The 26,589-nt window shown below is 39.9% G+C and overlaps 1 protein-coding gene across 1 annotated transcript in view; it reads right to left on the bottom strand.

Moving 5' to 3' along the window:
* Nucleotides 1–26,589, bottom strand: part of ntrk3b (neurotrophic tyrosine kinase, receptor, type 3b) — a gene marked incomplete at both ends in the record, with an annotated part of 243,575 nt that overhangs the window by 52,231 nt on the left and 164,755 nt on the right. Inside the window, 1 exon segment of the mRNA XM_079244813.1 lies at nucleotides 10,804–10,992. Coding sequence (XP_079100939.1) covers nucleotides 10,804–10,992 — 189 coding nt within the window.

Raw genomic sequence — 26,589 nt, 5'->3', positions numbered from 1 at the left:
GATTGTGGTGTGATGTATTGTGATTGTGGTGTGATGTATTGTGATTGTGGTGTGATGTATTGTGGTTGGGGTGTGATGCATTGTGATTGTGGTGTGATGTATTGTGATTGTGGTGTGATGTATTGTGATTGTGGTGTGATGTATTGTGGTTGGGGTGTGATGCATTGTGATTGTGGTGTGATGTATTGTGATTGTGGTGTGATGTATTGTGATTGTGGTGTGATGTATTGTGGTTGTGGTGTGATGTATTGTGATTGTGGTGTGATGTATTGTGGTTGGGGTGTGATGTATTGTGATTGTGGTGTGATGTATTGTGATTGTGGTGTGATGCATTGTGATTGTGGTGTGATGTATTGTGATTGTGGTGTGATGTATTGTGATTGTGGTGTGATGTATTGTGATTGTGGTGTGATGCATTGTGATTGTGGTGTGATGTATTGTGATTGTGGTGTGATGTATTGTGGTTGTGGTGTGATGTATTGTGATTGTGGTGTGATGTATTGTGATTGTGATGTGATGTATTGTGATTGTGGTGTGATGTATTGTGATTGTGGTGTGATGTATTGTGGTTGTGGTGTGATGTATTGTGATTGTGGTGTGATGTATTGTGGTTGGGGTGTGATGTATTGTGATTGTGGTGTGATGTATTGTGGTTGGGGTGTGATGCATTGTGATTGGGGTGTGATGCATTGTGATTGTGGTGTGATGCATTGTGATTGTGGTGTGATGTATTGTGATTGTGGTGTGATGCATTGTGATTGTGGTGTGATGCATTGTGATTGTGGTGTGATGTATTGTGATTGTGGTGTGATGTATTGTGATTGTGGTGTGATGTATTGTGATTGTGGTGTGATGTATTGTGGTTGTGGTGTGATGTATTGTGATTGTGGTGTGATGCATTGTGATTGTGGTGTGATGTATTGTGATTGTGGTGTGATGCATTGTGATTGTGGTGTGATGTATTGTGATTGTGGTGTGATGTATTGTGATTGTGGTGTGATGTATTGTGATTGTGGTGTGATGCATTGTGATTGTGGTGTGATGTATTGTGATTGTGGTGTGATGTATTGTGGTTGTGGTGTGATGCATTGTGATTGTGGTGTGATGTATTGTGATTGTGGTGTGATGTATTGTGATTGTGGTGTGATGTATTGTGGTTGGGGTGTGATGTATTGTGATTGTGGTGTGATGTATTGTGATTGTGGTGTGATGTATTGTGATTGTGGTGTGATGTATTGTGATTGTGGTGTGATGCATTGTGGTTGTGGTGTGATGTATTGTGATTGTGGTGTGATGTATTGTGATTGTGGTGTGATGCATTGTGATTGTGGTGTGATGTATTGTGATTGTGGTGTGATGTATTGTGATTGTGGTGTGATGTATTGTGATTGTGGTGTGATGCGTTGTGATTGTGGTGTGATGTATTGTGATTGTGGTGTGATGTATTGTGATTGTGGTGTGATGTATTGTGTTTGTGGTGTGATGTATTGTGATTGTGGTGTGATGTATTGTGATTGTGGTGTGATGTATTGTGATTGTGGTGTGATGTATTGTGATTGTGGTGTGATGTATTGTGGTTGGGGTGTGATGCATTGTGATTGGGGTGTGATGTATTGTGATTGTGGTGTGATGTATTGTGATTGTGGTGTGATGCATTGTGATTGTGGTGTGATGTATTGTGATTGTGGTGTGATGTATTGTGATTGTGATGTGATGTATTGTGATTGTGGTGTGATGTATTGTGATTGTGGTGTGATGTATTGTGATTGTGGTGTGATGTATTGTGATTGTGGTGTGATGCATTGTGATTGTGGTGTGATGTATTGTGATTGTGGTGTGATGTATTGTGATTGTGGTGTGATGTATTGTGATTGTGGTGTGATGTATTGTGATTGTGGTGTGATGCATTGTGATTGTGGTGTGATGTATTGTGATTGTGGTGTGATGTATTGTGATTGTGGTGTGATGCATTGTGATTGTGGTGTGATGTATTGTGATTGTGGTGTGATGTATTGTGATTGTGGTGTGATGCATTGTGATTGTGGTGTGATGTATTGTGATTGTGGTGTGATGTATTGTGATTGTGGTGTGATGTATTGTGGTTGGGGTGTGATGCATTGTGATTGTGGTGTGATGTATTGTGATTGTGGTGTGATGTATTGTGATTGTGGTGTGATGTATTGTGATTGTGGTGTGATGTATTGTGATTGTGGTGTGATGTATTGTGATTGTGGTGTGATGTATTGTGGTTGGGGTGTGATGCATTGTATTGTGATTGTGGTGTGATGTATTGTGGTTGGGGTGTGATGCATTGTATTGTGATTGTGGTGTGATGTATTGTGATTGTGGTGTGATGTATTGTGATTGTGGTGTGATGTATTGTGATTGTGGTGTGATGTATTGTGATTGTTGTGTGATGTATTGTGATTGTGGTGTGATGTATTGTGGTTGGGGTGTGATGCATTGTATTGTGATTGTGGTGTGATGTATTGTGATTGTGGTGTGATGTATTGTGATTGTGGTGTGATGTATTGTGATTGTGGTGTGATGTATTGTGGTTGTGGTGTGATGTATTGTGATTGTGGTGTGATGTATTGTGGTTGTGGTGTGATGTATTGTGGTTGTGGTGTGATGTATTGTGATTGTGGTGTGATGTATTGTGGTTGGGGTGTGATGCATTGTATTGTGATTGTGGTGTGATGTATTGTGATTGTGGTGTGATGTATTGTGATTGTGGTGTGATGTATTGTGATTGTGGTGTGATGTATTGTGATTGTGGTGTGATGTATTGTGGTTGTGGTGTGATGTATTGTGGTTGGGGTGTGATGTATTGTGGTTGTGGTGTGATGTATTGTGGTTGTGGTGTGATGTATTGTGGTTGGGGTGTGATGCATTGTGATTGTGGTGTGATGTATTGTGATTGTGGTGTGATGCATTGTGATTGTGGTGTGATGTATTGTGATTGTGGTGTGATGTATTGTGATTGTGGTGGTTGGGGTGTGTGATGTATTGTGATTGTGGTGTGATGTATTGTGGTTGTGGGTGTGATGTATTGTGATTGTGGTGTGATGTATTGTGATTGTGGTGTGATGTATTGTGGTTGTGGTGTGATGTATTGTGATTGTGGTGTGATGTATTGTGGTTGGGGTGTGATGTATTGTGATTGTGGTGTGATATATTGTGGTTGTGGTGGTGATGTATTGTGATTGTGGTGTGATGTATTGTGATTGTGGTGTGATGTATTGTGATTGTGGTGTGATGTATTGTGATTGTGGTGTGATGTATTGTGATTGTGGTGTGATGTATTGTGGTTGTGGTGTGATGTATTGTGGTTGTGGGTGTGATGTATTGTGATTGTGGGTGTGATGTATTGTGATTGTGGTGTGATGTATTGTGATTGTGGTGTGATGTATTGTGATTGTGGTGTGATGTATTGTGATTGTGGTGTGATGTATTGTGATTGTGGTGTGATGTATTGTGATTGTGGTGTGATGTATGTGATTGTGGTGTGATGTATTGTGGTTGGGGGTGTGATGTATTGTGATTGTGGTGTGATGTATTGTGGTTGTGGTGTGATGTATTGTGAGTTGGGGTGTGATGCATTGTGATTGTGGTGTGATGTATTGTGATTGTGGTGTGATGTATTGTGATTGTGGTGTGATGTATTGTGATTGTGGTGTGATGTATTGTGGTTGTGGTGTGTGATGTATTGTGATTGTGGTGTGATGTATTGTGGTTGTGGGTGTGATGTATTGTGATTGTGGTGTGATGTATTGTGATTGTGGTGTGATGTATTGTGGTTGGGGTGTGATGCATTGTGATTGTGGTTGTGGACGTATTGTGATTGTGGTGTGATGCATTGTGATTGTGGTGTGATGTATTGTGATTGTGGTGTGATGTATTGTGATTGTGGTATGATGTATTGTGGTTGTGGTGTGATGTATTGTGATTGTGGTATGATGTATTGTGATTGTGGTGTGATGTATTGTGATTGTGGTGTGATGTATTGTGATTGTGGTGTGATGTATTGTGATTGTGGTGTGATATATTGTGATTGTAGTGTGATGTATTGTGATTGTGGTGTGATGTATTGTGATTGTGGTGTGATGCATTGTGATTGTGGTGTGATGCATTGTGATTGTGGGTGTGATGTATTGTGGTTGGGGTGTGATGCATTGTGATTGTGGTGTGATGTATTGTGATTGTGGTGTGATGCATTGTGATTGTGGTGTGATGTATTGTGATTGTGGTGTGATGTATTGTGATTGTGGTGTGATGTATTGTGATTGTGGTGTGATGTATTGTGATTGTGGTGTGATGTATTGTGATTGTGGTGTGATGTATTGTGGTTGGGGTGTGATGCATTGTGATTGTGGTGTGATGTATTGTGATTGTGGTGTGATGTATTGTGATTGTGGTGTGATGTATTGTAATTGTGTGTGATGTATTGTGATTGTGGTGTGATGTATTGTGAATGTGGTGTGATGCATTGTGATTGTGGTGTGATGTATTGTGATTGTGGTGTGATGTATTGTGATTGTGGTGTGATGTATTGTGATTGTGGTGTGATATATTGTGATTGTAGTGTGATGTATTGTGATTGGGGTACGATGCGATTCACTGGGACTGCGATTCCATTGGATCCATTGTGAATGGGATGCTCTTGCATTCTAACGCAAAGCAGGCGATGAAGCTGAGAAATTCACTGGAAGAAATCAAGAACTGAAATCAAGAAAATGTCCCACAAAGGGGGTTTTCAGATTTCACAGAACCATTTCTGGTGTAAGGGAAGCCTTACACGATTAAAAAGAGCAGAGTTTCCACTTCTACAGCAGCACTTAAAACCTGTTTAGCCTTCCATTTGTACTGGTTGCCCCCTCATCCTTATTTCCTACCTCTGAATTATTCATTTGGTTTATTTTGCTTAGCTGCTATATAGGCACCAAGCACCTTGTTCCTCTCCACTGATGGGATTGAAGCCACCATTATGGAGCATGCCACACTGACAGTGGTGTAGACAAGTTACTTTAACCTTCAGTTTCCTCTGCAGGCGGACTCAGGCTGCATCCTGCAACCTATTTACCCAGAGTGGCATGTTGAAAAGCCCAGAGATTAAATCTCTATCCCACTGCTCAGCATCATTCATTTGTCCTGGCTCACTCGAGGCCTCCATGCTGGCAAACATTCTCCCTAGAGGGAGAGACAGTGCAGCGCTGAGATTTACTCAGCTAGTCAGGTCAGGCTGCTGTGGGAGAACAGATGTTTGGAGGGCTTTGTTCTGCACCCTCAACTGTGCATGTCTGCGTGTGTGCATGCATTTCATCACAACTACCTGCCAACTTTCTCTAATTTCACTATGTGTGAGTGTGTTTGGCTTCTGCCAATGTTGGATATTAAAATGCATTTTTGTGTATGTGTGTGTTTCTGGCAGCCCTCCTTTGTTGGGTTGACCTACGTGTCTCCTTGCTCTCTTCCTTAAAAATGGTGGCTTGGTCACAAATGCTGAGGTCATTCATGTAAACATTATTGTCAAAACACAACTGTGCATTAATTTTCTTTCAAACACAGTAACTTATCCGCATTTGTATTTGTATAAACAACTAGACTAACAAATAGACAAATGCAACAATGGAAAATCAAAAGGGGAACATTTTTTTTTTTCCATTTAGGTGCAGCTCACATACAAAGTTCACCAGCATTAAATCTACTGCAGTAGGGAGACTGTCTGTACTGGCATCACTGGGGGACTGTGACGTGAAAGCCAGCATGTACTCTTGACTCTCACTTGGAGTCTCCTCTTAACCTGCTGCTGCTGAATCGCTGCCGGTCTGAGAGTCTGCTTCTGCAGCTGCACAGCCTTGGCAAATGCTTTGTGAAATAACACCTACGCTTGGATACAATACAGAACACATCACTCACAACATCATCCTGATGACACCACCTTTGTTTTGTAATGATTAGAAAAAAGCTCAGGAAATAAGCCAGCTGCTTCTTTTCATTTAACTATAGTCCATCATTCTTGCTATCAAAGTAGTGAGTTGGTCCTGGGGCTGCTTCTTCTCTGTTTTTTTTCTTTTTCTTTTTTTTTTTTGTTAAATTGACACATTTTTACAACATAAAGTCCTTTTCAAATGTCTGTGTTTCATAAAAGCACTTTGCTATGTATCACTTTTATTTTTCTGTGACAGTTATGAAATAGCATAAAAAGTCAATGCTAGTCTTTTCAGCCAATCAAATGCCCCCAGCTCAGAGCAGGTCCATTTAGAGCTCAGTTTTTCATTGATTGTATCTAAAAAATAATAATAATTTAAAAAAAAAAAGAAACAGATGAATAAATAAAAAAAAAAAATCTTCTGAACACTGAACTGGTATTAGCCAACAAGATACTTTTGGCCAAAGTATGTCTGTATTCCAACTGCACCATCTCATGAAATGTAAAAACACGTATTCTCTCATTAATGTAAAACCTAAATATAGACAAATGTCATTAAAAATGAATTTGTCTTCACCAATTAGAACATTTAAATGTACAGAATAAAAAATAAAACCATGCAATTATTCTTAACCATCCACATAATGCTAACAGCATAGAAACCAGGTCCACCTTAAAATGTCATTTTGTGTGTAAAATAGGTTTTTCCAGGTTTCAAAACAGCAAATTATAAAGAAACAGCAGATGTCATGATGACCATGTTCATTTTTACATGGTTTTATGATTAAACTCAAATATAAAGTCTCACAACTTTAGCTAGCAACCAGACTTTCTAGACATGAAAGCAACAGGAAGTTGATTTCCGTTCATGGAGTTTGTATGTGAAGCAACAGTTTTCACGTTGCGTTGCTCATTACAGTGACGAAGCTACTGATACTCACGGCTTCACATAGTTTTGGTCACAAGTTTCTAAGTTGGTAATTGTAACATACATACAAACATGACTACAATGCTAGGTGTTACATTTGCAATCATACTGTGGCCCGTTAACATTAGTGTTGCTACCAAACACATGCTAACTAGCTAAATGCTACATAAAGTAACAGTTTGCAGTTTATTATAAAGCTTGACTTGTTGGACAAGATTTAAGGAAATGCATTTCAGTCAATAAAATGGAATTATAATATCAAATATCTGTTATACTTATAACCACCTCAAATACAACTATTGTTTGTTGGTATACTGAATAGTAATAGAAGACTTTATCGTAAACACTTAGCAGTTTCATAGTGCAGCACTTACAACACACTGAGATAAAACTGTGAAAGTTGATATCCTTTTAACAATGCTTCCTCCCTTAGCATAACTCCAGAGTTATTGCTGGATTAAAGTTTGAACATTTAAGCACCAAGCACTTAACACTTGCTTCTCAGGGGAGTTTCTCTAAAAGTCTTGGCTGGCTATATTTGACATCTTAGTGGAGATGAGGTATATTATCCACCCTAAGCTGTTAGTCCCAGTTCATAGGGTGTAAATTATGTTTCAATAAAAACAGAAAAAGCACTTTATGCAAATTTTATTGGTTAAAATCTTAATAATTTAGGCTTATTTTATGCATCAGTTAAAACACTGAAACACTGTTAATGCTGTTAAAATAAGGTTATTGAACAACACATGCTCTCTCTGCGTATTGCATAATCCATGTATAATATTTAACTGAATCTGGATATTTGTAAATGGAGACTTAACCGTTTCAGTCTGGATGTAGTTGTCACAAGGCTTTAGAAAACATCACTTCAGAGCTCTTAATAAAAAGCTTATACTTTGCCTTTGTCTCGGTTGAGCTGATGGGAAGTCATGGTAATTTTGGGTAACACAATAAAGCAGGTTGTTTGAATTCACAACTTGTTACTGTATGAGGCCGTTTCATTTCATCAGACTGTAATTCAGGGAATCATAGCCTTGGAACATAATAAGTGCCTTTCAATCAATATGCTGCCTACTCACATTCATTTGCTGAGCTTTCAGGTTGCCAAATTAGTCACTCCTCATCTCAGCTGGGAACGTTTTAGTCCTCAAAAAATGTCACCTAAAGCATAATCATGTCTCTGTTACACCAAAAGCAGAGGAGCCAGGGAGGGATGGCTTGTCCGAGCCATGCCTGGGAGTGATATCCATAATAACATGGATGTAATGAAAAACTATACACACTATACTGCAGCATCAAAAGCTCTAATTTTGGCCAGTGGGGTGTGACAAATCCGTAATTAAAAAAGCTAGCTGAATGATAAAACAAAGCCACTTGCTGGGAGACAGGGGATCTGACTAGATATGGATCTGTCATTAGGCTAAAGGATTGTCCTTTGCCTTCCCGGCTTTTATCCTCCTAATGCGGCAACATTTCCTCGGGATTGGCCTTTTTCAGCTTTCTCAGTACAAAACGAAAGGCTGGTCTCAATAAACTTGCACATTTGCCTGTTTACCTCAGCAGAAGTTGAGGACTCCACTTTAGTCAGGAGGTACCCAAGTGCATTGTGGTACATTGTGCTTCTAAACTGCTACTAGAATAACAGCAATATTAACACTAAAGCCAGCTTCTGCAGCCTGTTTACAGCTGCAATTGCACCGGTTGCCAGTTCAACAAGAGGGCATCCATAATGGAATGATATTTATATTATTGTTTCATGTTCTCTCCTGCAGTGAGGGATGATAGCAGCACTGCTACTGGTTTCAGGTCCCATAATTTTAACAGCTGAAATACAGTGTGGTTTTTTTTATGCAATTACAGTTATATGAATAGTGGTATCACCATATAGATGTATGTATAGAAGCTGTATATATTCTTTTGCCAGGACTGACTTGTAGATCACACGCTAATGAATAATACATTCAGAGTGTGGATACTTGAATTAATGGTGCAAACTCTGCAGCAGGCAGTTTCTCAGCACATACAGCTGTTTAAACGGGCCAACAGTAGCAGTATCTACACACTATTCCCCTTTTCATTGTTATTATTGGAGCTGATTTGAAAACACACACAAAAGCGAAAAGGACAATAGACACCACCCAAAGATCTAAAAGGGGACTGGAACTGACCATTACATTAATACAATCTTGATACACACGGGAAAGCAGTAAATTCATATATGAGTGAGATAGTACCACCATTGCAAGCCAGAGTTGTGTAATGTATGTGTGTGTTTGTGTTTGACGCCCTGGCACTGTGCTATTCCCCTGGATAAGAAGCTTTCAAGTAAATGAATGAATACATTATGGATTAGTGGTCGAGCGCCAATCTAGCAGCCAACCTGCATCTGACTGAGTGCTGCGGAACAATCCAGCTGAGCGAGGCCAGAGGGACAATGGTGACCCGGGGGGGGGGGGCATCTAAGAGACCTCTGACATGTCATGCGATAGAGTAAGCGGAGGGGTGTAAGGTGACAGAGCTGCAAACTTTCCGTACATAAGCAGTGCCAATGGTCCGCCCACATGCGTGGATAGATTTTTTTTCTACCGTACACTTACACACATACTAGAGATTTTCATGCGGCTGCATAGAGACATTTCCTTTCTTTGTGTGCATGTCCTGAGGGTAAAGAAGGCATTCATATTCAGTGAATGATCGGCAAAAGCAGAAGCCGTTCAGATCTATTTTGTTTTTCTAGCCCATGGCAGGGAAGCAGTGGCCATTATGACCTTGTGATGAATTCAGGGTTCATTTACTACAGCTTCCTCTTTTTGTGCATGCACATAGAATTTAATCTAAAAGGAGAAAGGGGGCAATACCTGTAGATAGGGAGAGGGAGGAACACTTGGTCAAAGCTGCAATGGCGCATGTGCATGGCCTGACTTTCAATTCCAGGTGCACAGTGATCGGGAGAAAGTTTAATTTGTGCCCACTGTCATTTATTCATTAGCTTGCAATCAGATCTCCTGTGCAAGGCATGAGACGTTATAAATCAGTCACTGGCAGGACATTAAAAATTCATGCAATTCATAATACATAGGACCCGTCATTTATTTATCACCTCTAAATGGGATTTCCTCTCTTCTCATTGGCTCCTACTCAGAAGTCAACTTTTGTTAGCCTGACCAGCAGCCATTTTGAGGCAGAGTAAAGATCTGAGCTGGACAGGGCAGTTGATGGAAGAGCTGGGTCCGACTTTCGGAACAGAGGGAAGCTTTTTCCTTAAATCGAGGTGGTTTGACTGGCACCATCTGGAACAGATACAGTGGACACCAAACTACGACTATCTGCTGGTTTCTACTCATATTTTTGTTATTGTAATTTTGAAAAAAGTGGTTTCGTCTGACCTGAAACAGTCATTCAAGTCTTATTTATTACTATAGTACATTTAAATAACCTAAGTTGACCAAAGTGCTGGACAGGACAGAGCACACAACAATATAACAAAGATTACATAAGTTCAAGAGTGACTTTAGAGAGAGGAGATTGTAGGTATCTAAATAACAGTTGCTGGTATGTTCAAGCCGCCTTTTTTCTAAACTGATTGTACATGCACAGTCTGTTACTGTTCGAGCAGATGCTAACAGTAGCAGCTAACAGCACGCGATAAAAGAGATTCTGCAGCTGACTCTAAATGATACTTTTACCCTAAGGGTCCCAGCACATTGCAAAGATGCACAGTTCATTGCCAACGTTATGCAATATGCAGAACGAGCCTCATAAAGATGGTTGATAACTGGCTGCTGCTTGTGAATGATGCTGAGGCAACGTAACTTCTTTTAAAAAGAATTTCCTCATGGTTATGAGAAATTGATTTATAAATATCAGTAGCTCTTCACTGAAAGTGACAGGCAGTCGGGATATTTCTCCACACATGGGTTGGGTGTGTTAATTCCAGACTTACGAGTGGTTGGCTTGTTGCAGTTGTGTCCATGTCTGAAGTACTGGGGATTCTCCACCACGGGTATACGAGTCATCCCTATGACAACCGCATCAGGGCCTGCATCCAGTGTACATGGGGTAATTATCCCATGATTGACATGATGAAGAGGGCTGGCAGAGTCTTCCTCCCCACTTATTACAGCTACAGGACCTGAAACAACAAGAAGAACAGTGATTTACTTTACAGTGCTCGTTGTTGTTCTTTATTATTTATTTCTGTTAATGCTGCATGAGGATGTACTTTGTAATTAAGGCCAAAGGTACAGTTATCTGAGGTTCAGTAGATGAAGCTGTTATACTTTACACAACACAATTGAGGTTGGCAGAGAAATTGTACAATTTTTCACTTAAAACAATAAACGATGTGTCCTCTGCTTTACCAAATGACAAATTAAGAAGTAATGGAGAGTTTTCTGGTTTGTATTTAGGATAAACACAGAGAATAATACAAAAGCCTATTACAGTAAATGTGTTTTCATGTTTCTGTAGTAGCTAACCATCACTAACTCAAAAGTAGAATCAAGTAGAGCATATGAAGGATTAGCAAGTCTTCAAGAATTATTTTACTGTTGTTTTCTTCAGATAATCCTCAACCATGTACAAAAGATAATGTACTCACAACTCTGGGGCAACTACAGTCCAATTACAGAGGGAATTATAATGCACCCCAAAAACCCAAGCCAATCGATTAGGCATGACCGTTTCACTGAAGTTTCCATGCAGCAAACCAAACTGATTCTTAGTAGTTTGTATCACTGCCATGTGCTGCTCTGCATGCCTGGTAATGTCTGGCACTACTACTACTGGGACAACAACTACTGCCCATCTCCTCCCAGATGTGGACCAAGGTATCAGAGGACACACATAATGTCCAAGAAGTCCTCCATTTGATTCAGGTCAAGTGAGAATCTGGCCTTATAATATCAAGTCCTTTATTCTCCAGAAGCTCCCTTCATACTCTCACCACATGAGGGCAAACGTTGGCATGCACCAGGGAGAACCCAGGAGATGATGCACCACTGTATGGTCTCACAATGAATTCAAGGGTTTCATCCTGATATCTGTTGGCAGTCACGAAGCTGTTGCCCGGCCGTTTTGTGTCCAGAGGATAAGCCTCCCCAAACCGCCGCTGATCCACCACCAAACCATTCATGTTGAACAATATTTCATGGTACATAATGTTCTCCATGCCTAGACGCTTTCCCATTGGTCACATGTGGTCAGGATGAAGCTGCTCTCATCAAGTGCCAATCGAGCTTCATGGCACTGGGAATGGAGCACAGTGGGTCCCTCACATCCCCCCTAATGAAGTCTGTTTCAGCTTCTTTTGATCAGGGACATTCACACCGGTAGCCTTCTGGAAGTTAGCTTATAAAGCTCTAGAAGTGCTTATCCAGTTTTTCCTCACACAAAGCACCTCCTACCACGCTGTCTGGCTGTTCTGGTGTAACTACCCAGCTAATGAAATCTCTTCCATTCACTGTACTGGGAGTTACAGCAAGCCTTATTGACATGTCATCCTGGAGGAGTTGGACTGCCTGCAAAACCTCTGTTTGGTCCAGGTATCGCTTCAAGCTGCCAGCAGGGAAATGGACTACTGAATGCAACACAACTAACCAGATCAATATAGCAGAAGTTTAACTGACTTAATGCTAAACTCTGATTAAAAATCCTTCACCTGCTTTGTTCTGGCAGTGTGTGTTCAGGCTTCAGCCCAACGGTGCAGTCAATGAAAGGGCTGGTTACCTCGACCTTTTGTGGTTTGCAGTTATGTTTCTTTTATTGTGCGTCTCTATTAAATGTCACTACTGATGTCATTAAGTTGAGTGGAAAATTCTGAAAGTCAACCAATTCATTACTGTCAGAGTAATGAAAAGCGAATCCCAATGTGGTCCACTTTTCCGCTAAATGTGTGAGAAGCTTTGAAATATGGGTTCAGTATTCAAAGGTGCAAATTATTAAAAAGGAAAAACATTGTTATTATGGGCACTGTCACAAAAAGTAAGCCCTGTGATGTCATGTAACACAGTTATCAATCTGGACGATAATTTCCCGTCTGTTTCTTTAATCAACATTCAGAGAACGACCCTGAAAGGTTGTGATTTACTGTCAACCAGTGGGATCCAGTTTGCTGTTCTATCACCGCTGTGTCAAAAGCAACTCACAGCTCTGACAACTGCAATCTTTAAAGAGGAGTGAGTGAAGGAGGGAGGGAGGGGATGGGGAAACAGAAAGTGGATATATGAAGTCAACAGCGGCTGATCCGATGGAGCAGTGACAGTGAATCTGTTCATCCACCATGAGGAGTCTTTTTCTCACCTTGACAACACTGTAAATAGTCATCAAGGTCCAGTCATATCAAATTATAGACCCTCAGTGGTGGAAATGGGCCGGGGGGGGGGGGGGGGGGGGGGGGGGGGTTGATGTGACACAATTTATTCCCGACATTTATTTTCATTGCAGGGTTTTCAGACCCGAGCACCTGCTTTATCAGACACAAACACACACGGAGCACAGGTCTTCACTGGGTGACTACCGGCCCAACCACTGGGGACAGGTGGCAAATGGCAGCTCTAAATCTCAGCAGGGGCTGTACACACCTCACAGCTCTGCAAACATGCACATAGAAATGAAAACATCTGCTTGGAAATCTTGAAGAGGATATTCTAAAGTCTTGTCCATGTAGTAGGACCCATAAACATAACAGTGAATTTGAAAAAAAAATCCCTAATCACCCAAGGATGTGGTGTGTGTTCTGCTTTTTACTATAGTACGAAATGGAAGGAGGAGCCACCGGGCCAAATCAATGTAGTCCTAGGAAATGGATTTGCTTCAAACTACTGTACTTAAAAAAAGTACCATTACTCCTACTTGATTCCTTTGGAGATGAAGGTTTTCTCTGATTCTAAAGTGAAATTTGGATTCTTGACTCCAGAACATCTTAAAAAATGCATTTGCGTTAGCAGAGTGATGAAAAAGCCCAACAACATCCTGGAGATGATGCCGGAGCACAGAATGGATTTCAACGCTGGACATTTATCCCTGAAAGGTTTATTTGAAAGAAAAGTTTCTCGCTATTAAACTGACGTTGATTCATTCAGGAGAACTTAACAATGCAATGAGACTTTAAACTCCTTTTTTCTTTTCTTCTCTTGACCCATCCTCTGTGCAGCTTCACTGAAGCCGATAATTCAGTCATCGAACCTGATTGGCTGCTGGATTTATTTCAAACCTTGACTACAGACAGGAAGTTAGGAGACTAATGAGGGGTTACTGCCTTCTACTCTGTAATTAGTCAAGTATTTTCAGCAATTTCATGATGTACAGAAATAAATCTGCATAACAGAAAAAGTCGACATAGCTGATGAGTACATTGATATTTTTAATCTTTTCTATTCATATGAAATTTGGATCTTTTAACATTCCCCTCCCATCAACTCCACAGAGCTTAAGTTAGTTTAGCACATTGTCATTATACACTGTTAATAAGGTGGACATAACCACTGGGGTTTCTGTCCATTTCCAGTTTAACTACTAACCATATTTGGATAACAGGTTGGGGTTAAACAGTCGTACTTAAACCCTTATTAATTATGGGATTATCGCTGTAGGACCAGCGGCCGCCTTAAAGAGGAGTGAATTTAGCGTATGACAGCTCAATGACCGCTGTAGAGAAATTACCTGAATTATGACCACATTAGAGAACCTGGCAGATGTATTGTGCTTCATGCCTCCTCCTGGTTAGCAACCAGTTTCAGACTTGACAGTTACCTTCTGCTTCTCTGGTTCTGCTTCGGCTAATTTCAGAGTTTAGTTGTTTGTAGACGTGAACGGCAGAGATGTTCAGGACAATGTGGGGACAGTTTGGCCTGCTTTTTCTCCACAGCAGCTGCTCGCAGCACCTCTCTGCTACAGAAGTGCTCTTATAACTGGAAAAATAAGGGAGAGGTTGTGTTTGAGTGCCTGTTTAGAGGGTAGAAATTTGATTTCAAGAAAATGTACTCTTTAGAAATCACAGCCTTTTTTAGGAACAGTTGAAGAGGCTCCATGAGGAACGTTGTTGTGTTTAAATCAACAGAACATGTTTATAATGATGGAAGTGGTCTATATTTGGGTGGACTTTGTTTTTTTTTGGGTAAAACAATGCTAGTTATTTTTTTCATGGTTTCCAGCCTTTAACACCTAATTTGACTGTCTTAACAACACAGGCACGTAAATGACGTTAAACTTTGCAAACAACTCGCAGCATAAGAGCCAATAAGTGAATTGAACCGCAAGTGGAACTTTAATGGACAGTATTTGATCAATGAACCTAAAATTCTACTGTCAGTCATTTAGATTTGTAAAGTTTGGTTCCTCTCCCACATAACATAATGATGCAGCACTTTCAGTAAAAATAAAAAGATAATGATGCTCCGGTTTCTTTTTTAACACTTATTGCAAAATTTCCCAGGGTACTTGGCAGCAAATCCGCCTTAACAAACTTGTTGCACTTCTTTGAGCTGATTCCGTTCATGTAACCCTAGATGTGATCTACAGGAAGACGATATTAGGATTACAAGGGGGGGATAAACATAGGCCGCAATACTTTTTATCCTTTCTGTTAAAGTGGCAAGAATATCTAATAATCATTAAAAGGAGATGAAACCAATCAGAGGAACGTGTTTAACACTGACTGGAGTAAGAGAAACTAGTTTGTACCAACACTCCTACTGGAACGCTCTGAGATCCAGCAGGTTTATTGTCGTTCTATTACCATTCCACTTTCTTCTCCCTTCTAAAACTTGATGCTCCTTCTCTGTGAACTTTATCTTTAACATTATGCCCATGCGAGGAATAGTTCAGAGGTACATTAGCTAATTCAGCCAAAACAGTTGATGAAGAGTGACATTTGCATCATCTGTCTCTCAGAGTTTAGAGGTTAATCTAATTGAGCTGATACAGAAGAAGCTGTGGTCCAAGTCTGGGCCTCGGTGATGGATTGGAAGGACAGTGGCACCTTTGAGCTAACCAGCTTTGGAACAGTATCAGAGCCAGAAAAGAGCATAACGGGACAGCATAAATAATGCAGGTGGAGAAGTAAGGTAACAGAGCTCAGTCTGCCTCTATGAAAGATGGTAACAGCTTTGCGTGCAGCTCATATGTTCCACATCTTTTTATTTCAGGAACAGTGTAGGTTAAATGTGATTGTAAAGTTTTCACTGGATTGTGTTCAAAATGTCCAGTTCTCATCAGTTCATCTGTAAAGTTAGGAGTTTGTTAGCCTGACAGCTGTTTTGTCTATTTTTTCCACAAAAAATGGAAAACAGTGTGTAAGTAAATACTGTAGGTCATTGTTGTGTGAGTGTTTGGACTTTGTAAAGCCCAACATGGTGAAGAGCCTTTAAACTTTAAAATGAGGCCTGAAGCAGGCTGGAAGCCGATGCAGGGACTCCAGATCAGAATCATGTGGACTCTTTCTGGTCCCCGTCAGCAGGCAACACCAGCGCTAACAGGTCTGTAGCTCCGCCTCCTGCATCAGGAGTTCATGGCTTACCAAAACAATATAAAGAATAAAGGACATTTTCAAGTAAATTTGTCTTGATTTGTGGCGTGATTTAACATGAACTCTGCTTTTTAAACGTCTACATGTTTGAGGGGAATCAGTCAGCCAGAGTGCGGAGGGAAAAGAGGACATTTATCACGCCTGCCTTTATTTAAACTGCAATCCTTTGTTGGGTTATATGTTGGACGTGTGCAGGTCTGATTGTGTGTGCTGCTTCAACTGAATCAAAAGTTTAATTGAGGTTGCTTTAAGTTATTTTCCTCCGCTGCTTTATACCATTTTCCTCCCATGTCCTCTTTCCGTGCCGCGGCGACGCTCAGCTCATTTATTCCAATCCTAATTTGTTTTCATTCTAAAAGTTATCTCTGCAAAAAAAAGCCATACGAGAGCAAAAATCAGCAGGAGTGTTTGTCTGGAGCCACCTGATTGTGTTTTTGCTTTCCTACAAAGGAGAGTGCATGCTGAAGGTGATTCTTGGGACAGGAGGAAAAAAATGGAAGGCAGCGGGTGACTCTGCAGGGTTTTCCCTGCGGTGGGAAATAAATTGTGCAGAGTGTGATTGCTTCCGTTCCACCTCCTTGTGGTAATTATCGCACAGATTTCTTTCAAAGGTAGTTAATTAGGACTGGAATTAACTTAAGGACATGTAAAACGAACAAGAGAACACAGGAAGGATAACTTACTGAGGCAAGGCCCCACTTTTAGTTAATGATGGATTTGAAACTAATTAAATCCATTCCTGGGAAAGGTTGAAAGCAGTGGCATCTGGACTACCTGACGTGACTGTAAAGACGGACAATGAGTTTTCAGGACACGACTACAGTCATGACACTTTTCTCATTAATATATCACAGTTTGTCATTTGCTGCTTAGAGCTGCAGCCGTTGTGGGTTCATTTATTTAGATGGCAAAGCTACCAGCCAACATGGGAAAGGTTGCCTTACCCCTTAAACAAGAGGCTTAACTCTTTAAAGCCTTACTCAAGGAATAATGGGGAGAAAATTATTTTAAAAAAAGGATGAAATGTAAAAATAAAATCAAATAACTTGTATAAATGTTGAGTTTAATATTGTACAATAGCCCATGTCAGGACTATGTGGTGCACCAGGTTGAGAAAACAAGCGGTTGTGTTGTATACAGCCGGCTTTTGAGCCATGTTTTTATGACAAGGTGATGCAAGTGGTCTCAGAAATGTGTGTGTGTGTGTGAAATTATCCTCGCAACACTGAAATCTACAGTGAAGTCAAATACAAAACACTTCACAAACAGTGATTCACAAAGCCAAAAAGAAAATAAAAAGATTTAGTCAAATCTGACAGCTTTTTACAAAACCAGATTCAGTTCAAGACTAAATATTTGGGTTTTTTTTTTTCACTCTACAAGAAAAACAATATTTAGACAGTTAAAAACTGAACTCTGTTATCCACAGAAACTGTAGATTATCAGATTTTTTTTTAAATAAACCAGTTAAACCAGTTCCAGTTTAAAAGCTGCAAACTTTAAAATGCTGAAATCTGAACATTTTACACTTTTACAAATCACTTCCTGTAATTTCACTGGTTTTACTATGTGTAGGATAATCTAGTTAGAATTTGACAAATTTAGTGCTTATTTTTAGGGGTGGGGGGTGGGGGGGGGGGTAGTCGAACTGGACCTGCCCTAGGGTGGTCTATTTCACATGGAGAAAAAAAAAGAGAAAAACAAAACACTTGACATATTTTACATGACCTGCTAAATCCCAAACTGTAACTGCGACTGCTACGTGGCCGTGCGCTGTGGGCCATAATGAAAACTTCTCAGGGAAAGTGTCCTCAGAGTAGAGACGGATGCAATGAGAGCTGATGGAAAAGATACCAATCTTTTATGTTAGGTCTGTCGAATCACATGGAAGATTTTTCCCCCTACCTCCTTCACAGGATTTAAATGTGTTTTCTCCTTTCTTGTGTTTGACACTTCAAATAGAAAATCTCATCTGTATAAGTTTACAAATACGATGTCTTAGCAGCTAATTCAGCAGCAGCCAAATGGGCAGAATCACACTGCGAGTGCAGCTCTAGAAAAGGTCAGTCTGATGCAGGATTCCCCTGCCGTTCCCCTTTGGGTTCACGGCTAAATTCATACGACAACCTTCTCAATGCATCAAAAAAGACATATAAATAGTTCTACTGACAAACGGCCTCAACCTGCTCACTCAACCTCCCACTTAAGCACGGTGAGCATGTGACAGCTGGGCAGGCCGGCAGCAAACCCACGCTAACCCCATTCCTCACAGTTTCACGGTAACGGCTTCTGTAGATTGAAACATCCCTGGACTGCATGCAAGCCGCCTTTCTGCTGGTAGATCTTCAAGACGGCTAATATTTATGGGCTATCGACGATGTACAGTTGCCTCATATCGCTCAAAGTGTTCTCCTTTTTTGAAATAAGCAATGGCAAATGCTGAGGGGAAGAGCAGTTGAGTCATAATAAAGATAAACATGCACTGGAAGCCCTCTGCAAATCCATCAGTCACTGCATCTGAGTCCACTTGTATGTCGTCTAAAATCAAGCATCTGCACCACACCAGACAACAGTAAACCAATTACAGCTGCTGTTGCTGCTACATATCTGCGCTCTTGATGCTCAGAATGATAATAAAAGAAAACACAGAGATTGTTATTCTTACTCTGTTCCCACAACACCCTATCAGCGTCCATATAACTGACAGCACATTACCCTGTGGGCTTCCTGAAGACAGATGAAGCAATTTTAAACAAGTCTGAAAAGTGATGGAAAATGACATCATCCAGCGGCTGAGTGGTCCAGACTCTTGCTTCTTGATTTATGACTGAGAACAAGTCAGGTTCTTTACCAAAGCTGCCACATACATTTGAACAGATGTAATGCACCCAAACGCAAATTGGAAACACAATGCAGCGGGCGCGCATAGCGATCTGAGCAAATATTCATACAAGTCGTCCAAACCTACAAGTCTGTTTGGGCTTTCAATTTTTACTCTCGCTGCAATGTAATCAGAAAAGGCCAAATGAAAAGCTTATGGCGGCATTGTGATAGAAACCAGTCTCCATCATAAACTCGGCAGTAAAGGCGAAAGCACACACACACATATACAATGTAAACAAATGCACAGCAGCAGCAGCCTCGCACCAGACGGCTGTATTTCTTGTCATGGTATTAGAATATGAGACGATTCCCTGGCGTCGAGCATCTGGCAGTTTGCATATAAATCACAAAGGAGACCGAGAGCCACATTCAGCCACTGCGGCCCTCAGAGCTGTTTGATGATGGTGCACATCAGTGTTGCGGGTGAAGCCTCTGCATGCTAATGCGGCGCACCGCCCTGCAACCAACAAGTGTTAGATGTGGGGGAGGGTTAGCAGGGAGGCATCTCATTAGCCATGAGCCATAGGCTGTGATGCGATATGATTTCTTCATTATGTCAAATGTGTTAAAAATCTGGACACAAGTTGACTTGGTAGCCACACCATAAATCACCAAAAGAGATCTGTTAGAAGGCAGTGCTGAACCTGTATTAATCCCTGTTTATAAATATTTATTGCTGCCTGTGTAGCCAGACAGCTACTTCATTGTGCTCCCAAGAGGGAAAATGTTTTCACAGTCTGCACATGGAACATGAACAGTTCGCTGCACCCAGGCACAGTATGGATGTGCGTGGCTGGATAGCTGAAAAGAAAGTAGAAAATCCAGGTACAGATCACTGTGCATCTTCAACATGCTGATTGAACAAGAGGATTGGTATTAGTTACAGTGCAGGTATTGCATGTTGGACTACTGGTTAATGAGATGGACACAAACAGCCTTCAGCCACACAAGCTGCCTTGTGCAGATCTACAATGCCAACATGCAGATGTTTAGAAGGTGGAGTTTAGCTTTATCTCCTTATTAGCTTACTTTAGAATTAGCATTGAACTTTCCATTGTGGGAAAATTTATTATGTACAAGTTCAAAAGCTACATAGCTAACAGTCAAGTGCATGATCCTTTTTGTAAGTTTAAAGGTACAGTGTGTAAGGATAACTGACATCTAGTGGTAGAGATGGGGATAACAATGATTTGAATGGACGGTGGTCGTCGGTGGCCAAAATTCATTCAGACGTAAACATGTTTTCATCTTTGAGTGGAGACATTGACCTCACATGCAGCAATGATGGTACTGCAGGAAGCTTCAACATTGTTGAAATGTTTACTGGTTTTTTTTGTGTAACTTCTGAGGCATTACTTATCCCAAACTCATTTGGGATACTAAATCTGACTCATTACTTATCAATGACTCATTCTAATAGAATAAAATCAGAACAGTTATTTAGGTAAAGTAGACTAATAAAAATGTTTTTCTTTGAATAACTTTTTTTCTTTCATTAGTCTTTTGATTTTGTTCAGTTTAATTTAAATTTATATGAACTGACCTGGGAAAGTCATATTTCCAGATTATTTCCTATTCCACAGATTTCAGTGTTTCTTTCATGGAATCGTTACTGATACTATTAAATAAATTAGAAAGTTAAAAAAAAAAAAAAAAAAAAGATTGCACATTGCTGTTTGTTCACATGAAGTACTGCTCCTACAAGTTGGGAATATTTCCCCATCAAAGAAGACATAATTTCCAAGTCTTTTCCTTTAGAAAATCATAAATTCCACACAAAGAGGTATTGCACGCAGGACCTTCAGTTATGCACAAGACCATCATACAGTAACGGGTAACACTATAACGTCATTGCTGGGTTTGACCAAAAACATGACTTGGTTAAGGTTTGAAAATCATCATGACCCCCCCACTCTGTAAGTTACTCCAATCAGGATGAAATTTGAGGCTTTTTACCATACGTTCCTTCTTGTGCATCAGAATAATTGAAAAGCAAATGAGGCATGAAGAGGATGAAGTTATCTGCCTTGATATTTGTAAGCACACACTGATTGGCCAAAGATGTTGATTTAGTCTTGTCATCAGACCAATATTTTACCTGGACTGGCGATAAAAATACAAACTGTACACACAGGACTCAAACAAGAGACAACACAGGCACTTCTTGCTTTATTAAGCTACAAACAGCCATATATGAGTAAGGTGCACAAGGGGCAAGAGTCTAATTACCATATGATTGTTCCAGGATGGGAATATTAAACAATAACATCTAAATAAATAATAAGGAACAGGTTTAGAAAACAGCAGTGAAAGTCTGAATCATTTTTAATCTGAACTTTTCCTCGCTATGAAAGGTAACAAAGGCAAGGGCCCCGTGGGGAGCTTCAAATTAATTGCAGGTAGCACATTAATGTCGTTGTTAAATACATTTTTTTTTAATCTGGTTGCATTCAGGTCTTGTTTCCTGAGCTTTTACTCAGACTTGGTTCTAAACACACACTCAATTAAATCCTTGGCTCATTGTGTGATATCAATCACTCAAATGTCAGCATTGCCTTTTTCTCTTACCTCTCTCCCTCTCATATTCCCTTCTCTTTGTTTTCTTTCAACAATTTCCCTGATTGCTTTCTTCCCATTCAGTTGCCTGCTGTCAGACTCTTGAACATGTTGCCTTAGTTAGCTCAGCTGCAAGTATCCATAGTAATACAGATTAGAACATAAAATGCCTTCTGAACGAGAGCAAAAGCAATTGATCAAAACCTAAATTCCTCTATCAGCATGTTTTACTCGAGCAACTGCTGTTTCATCATAACTTAAAAGCTGTTTTTAGCCTCACATCATTTATTTCATCTTTCCCTTGCTACTATCTCTTTCTGTCCCTGCCTCTTTCTTGTTTCTAGCCCCCAGGGGTCTTGGTTCCTGCCTCGGTTCTCTCACAACCTCCCTCCATTGGAGGGTTTCAGACCAAACAGATTGGCTATCCCACGAGGTGGAGGAGTGAGAAAAGGGAGGAGGGGAAAGAAACAGAGGGAGGTGTGTGTGTTCATGTGCACACATATCTCCCCGTCAGTCAAATTACACATCTAGCCATAGCGCATAATTTCAAATCAACCTTCATGCTCCTCTACCTAATGCCCACCTTTCATGCATACAGACTATTAATTCATTATGAAATGAACAACTGGTGGACAGTCCGTTAAAGCCAAACCCTGGTTCAAAGCGGTTCACTTAATTTATCGCTATAACATACATGATGGCCACTTTTCATGTGCATCGTCACGGCGTTGTCACTTCGTCATTTGATACAGTCAGAAGGCATTCAAATGGTCCGTGGAAGTGGTTCAGTTCTGTATGTTTGTAGAGGTTTAGAAAATGTTCATATTTAGTTCTAATTTCACCAGAATTTCCAACCTAAATACATAGAAGACAGAATAAAAGAAACATAGTTAGAGTTCCTCTCCACACAGCCACATATGGCCCTTTTCTACCAGTACCTGCTTGGATTGCTTTTGGGTTTCCCATTGGGTAGCAGCACCTGGTACCAGATCCACACTCAGGCTTCAAGTTGCTGAAGTTTAAAGAATGCTGCCACTGATTGGCCAGCGAAGACATTGCTATGAGTCATGAGAGCAACTCATTTCCTGTATTTCCTCGTCTGCAGCTTTTCTTTTACCTTGACACAATCACCTCCATGTCCTCTATTGTTGTGTTGTGTTTTGTGTTGCATACAAATAATCTAATGTGACTTTTAGGTTACGATGAGGATATATTCAATTGCAATGAAAAAAAACCTGTAAGCCTTGAAAAGTCAAGTCAAATTGAGTCAAGGATGATAAAGCACTAGTGGAAATGAGGCTTTAGTTGTCATCTGCACCACCACAGTGTCATATTGTTGAAAGCAGGTAACATCCATGCAGCAGCTAAAGCTGATAAATGTTTACCATATATTCAACTCCCTTTATGATGTCCCATATGCATCTTGATGAAGGCAACAGCTGCTGTTGCTCCGTATGTATAGAATTTTATATAAAACATTAAGTGTGTTGCAGTCTATTATACCACAATGGATTAACATGTGAAATATTGGTTTTATACATTTACATTAATCAATATCATCTCTCTCTTAACACGCAACTTTAAGTGATTTAATGTGTGTGTTTAGATGTAAAAGTAAAAAGTTATTTCTTAAACATGCTCAACATGCTCAAATAAATTTTAAATCTAGTTTGGTTTATTTTAGCAACTTGCAAAACAAATTTCATTTTTGCATCTTCTGTATTATAGCTTTTTTTATTTAAAAATGTATTAATGAGGGATAACGCCCCTGGGTTTAAACCTTCAGCCCAAGATATCCACAACATGATAAGAAGCAACACTAACGTCACGTCTCATGCTCATCAGAACTGTAAAAACCCCAGAAGCTCTATGATCATAGAAGGGTTTTGTGGTTTGATTAATAAAATGTTTTTTGAAAAGAAACAAAAAGGTTTTATGAGACATAAAAGTAGTAACAATTACTTGCATGGAAAATTTACTCCAGGTGGCCTAGTGTGCAAGTTCATCCTAAACAGAGGTGTAAAAAGTAGAAGTAAAAATAAGGTAGAAGTCCTGCCATGTTTTCTGGAACTACCTTTGCGTTTAGACAGGTGTTTTCACCAACAGGCTCATCTACCTTGCAGTGGAGTTGAGCTAATTAAATTCACCTGATTTAGTAACTGGTTGGAACAGTTACCGGACAGGACTCCTACTTTTCTACTTCTACCTTATACACCTCTGATCCTAAGTAAGATATTGTGCTGTGGCTGCACTGTATCATTATAGAATGGGATCTTGAGTCCAACAGCAAGAGGTGACTTTAATCTTCTGTATGCCCGTTTAAGGGCGTCATATTCATAACAGGCAGTATTTATATCCTTTGGATGAATGCATAGTGAGATGGATAAATATATCACAGGATTAATGGTTGTATAAGTGTCAGCTTATATGGAGAATAATCGTCTGCTCTTGTTTCACCTACACTACGTGTCCAGCCATTACATACAGTATCTACTGTAGCTATGACATATTCTACACCCTGCTTGCTCTGTGGTACGGTGCTACAGTGGCCGAGCAGGCAGGCTCTTTAATATTTTAGTCAGACTCCCGGCAGACTGATGGCTTACAGGGGCAGCCAGGCAGGGCGCACAGCCAAGGTTAGCAGTAACATCAATCTCCTTTCATTTGAACCTGAACACTATACTGCTGCACTCAGAAAAAGGACGCGTCTACTCCACAATTCCCTTCAGTTCAGGTTAGAGGTCCACATCACATAATGCCTAAGATATAATATGGAGAAGGAAAAGTGCTTTTTTCCAGTTCTTTGAAATTGCTTTTTAATACTGATCTTTTTTTGAAAAGTTCTGCAAATGCCAATTATCAGACAGACAGATAGACAGATAGACGGATAGATGGATAGATAGATAGATAGATAGATAGATAGATAGATAGATAGATAGATAGATAGATAGATAGTCTATTAAAGATACAATCACAGATCAAATTTAAATATATGCTTTTAATCAAACTTTGAATGAACCAAAAATGGAAACAACTGATTGATTCAAATAAAAAATTGTGTTGTTATTGCATTACTGAAAATAAATAAAAAAATAAAACTGTCCATATGACGTGGCTGTGGTAATACTACCCTTAGTCAGACTTTTTGTGTACACTAACTCTGACTATTTAGCAGTTGTGAACATAGTGGAACTGAAAATGGCTCATTAAATCAGTTGTGCTGTCAGAAGGAACAAGTCAATTCCAGGAACTTTGAGGACTCTGTACAGATGACATGCCCCCTAACAGGCCTAACTATTGATTACCACCACAGGCAAGAGTAGTTAGAAGGCGATACACAAAGTTACTGAACTGGAGTTGGCGACTACTTAAGCTAGAAATAGAAGAAACCTGAAGTTAGATCCGTGAAACTTGTCTTAACAAATGAAGTATGTAATACGGCTTTGTTGTTGGACAAAATTAGGATTTAGTAGTAAGAAATGGTGGGTGAGGGATTTAACTACTGGAAACACAACTGTAGTTTTCTCTTGCTAACAAAACTACTGACAAATGGCAGCTCACTGGCCCTGAGAGCAGCAGCACATCAAACAAGATCTTTTATCTACAATATCCAACCCATAAGAACAACTGAAGACACATTGACAGGTTTGCCAATGATTTTACTTTTACTTCCAACCACTTATTTACTTATCTTAAATTGTTGGGTTTTTTTACACTTATTTACTTATCTTAAATTGTTGGGTTTTTTTATATTGAGAGAAAAGAGAGACGTGCTAATTAGCAGTGCTAGCTTAGCATGACAGGAAAAGTTAGGCTGTTCAAATAAATGACAAATTTAACAAAGCTTTTCCAAAGAACCCTTGTCAACCCCAGTTATGTGGGCGTTTTGATGTTATGACAGATAAATAAAAAATATCTACAAAATATATATCTATATGGTTGTTTCACAATAACTGGTTGTTTAGCACTTCAACATCCTACATCAGCCATGTTGATAGATGGAGTTTCTATGGTCTTGGTGCTCCAGCAACTGTCACATTAATCGCTATGCTGTCCCAACAAGAAATTGTAAGAGAAGGAGACTGAACGCAAAAGTCAGGATTCAGTGTTGGGCCGTGGAATCAGTCCTTATAAATGAAGGGCCAGATGGAGATTGCCCACTTGCAGGGAAGAAATTAAACCAACTGACTAAACTACTGACAAACCTCAAGCAAACATATAGTCAATCTCTGAAACAGCACACCTATTTTTGCTTCACAAATATAAATGTTTGTGTAGTGATTTGTGTATAATTTATAGTTTTCATTAGTACATCTCTCTACACAAGGTAAAAGGTAAGGTAAGGTTTTTATTTCTTACCCTAAGGTCTGTATATCAAATGTATTTACCAATACCAATACCCTACACACACACACACACACACACACACACACACACACACAAAGTTTCAGTTTATGACAACTTGTTTTAAGTGTTTCTCCAAATAAAATCTTCACATGCAGAAGAGGAATTGCACCATGTACAAGAGCATATAGGCGTTTTAAAACAAAACACCTGAAAACTTCTCTGAAGGCGACTGCTGTTCACAATGTGGGTGATGAAGCATCTGTCAGTCACTGTCATGTGAATCATGATGAAAATGCAAAGTTTTTTTCTCCCTGTAGTTGCTATGAAGCCATCTGTACCACAATAATCACAGAGGACCGTGGACTCCATCATGAACAGGTCTCACATGCAAAACTCCTTTTAAGAGAAAAACTGGTG

Source organism: Telmatherina bonti, assembly GCF_933228915.1.
Source record: "Telmatherina bonti genome assembly, chromosome: 1".
Classification (NCBI taxonomy): Eukaryota; Metazoa; Chordata; class Actinopteri; order Atheriniformes; family Telmatherinidae; genus Telmatherina; species Telmatherina bonti.
The sequence above is the reverse complement of the archived record's forward strand: the minus strand, read 5'-3'. Positions and strand labels throughout refer to the sequence as shown.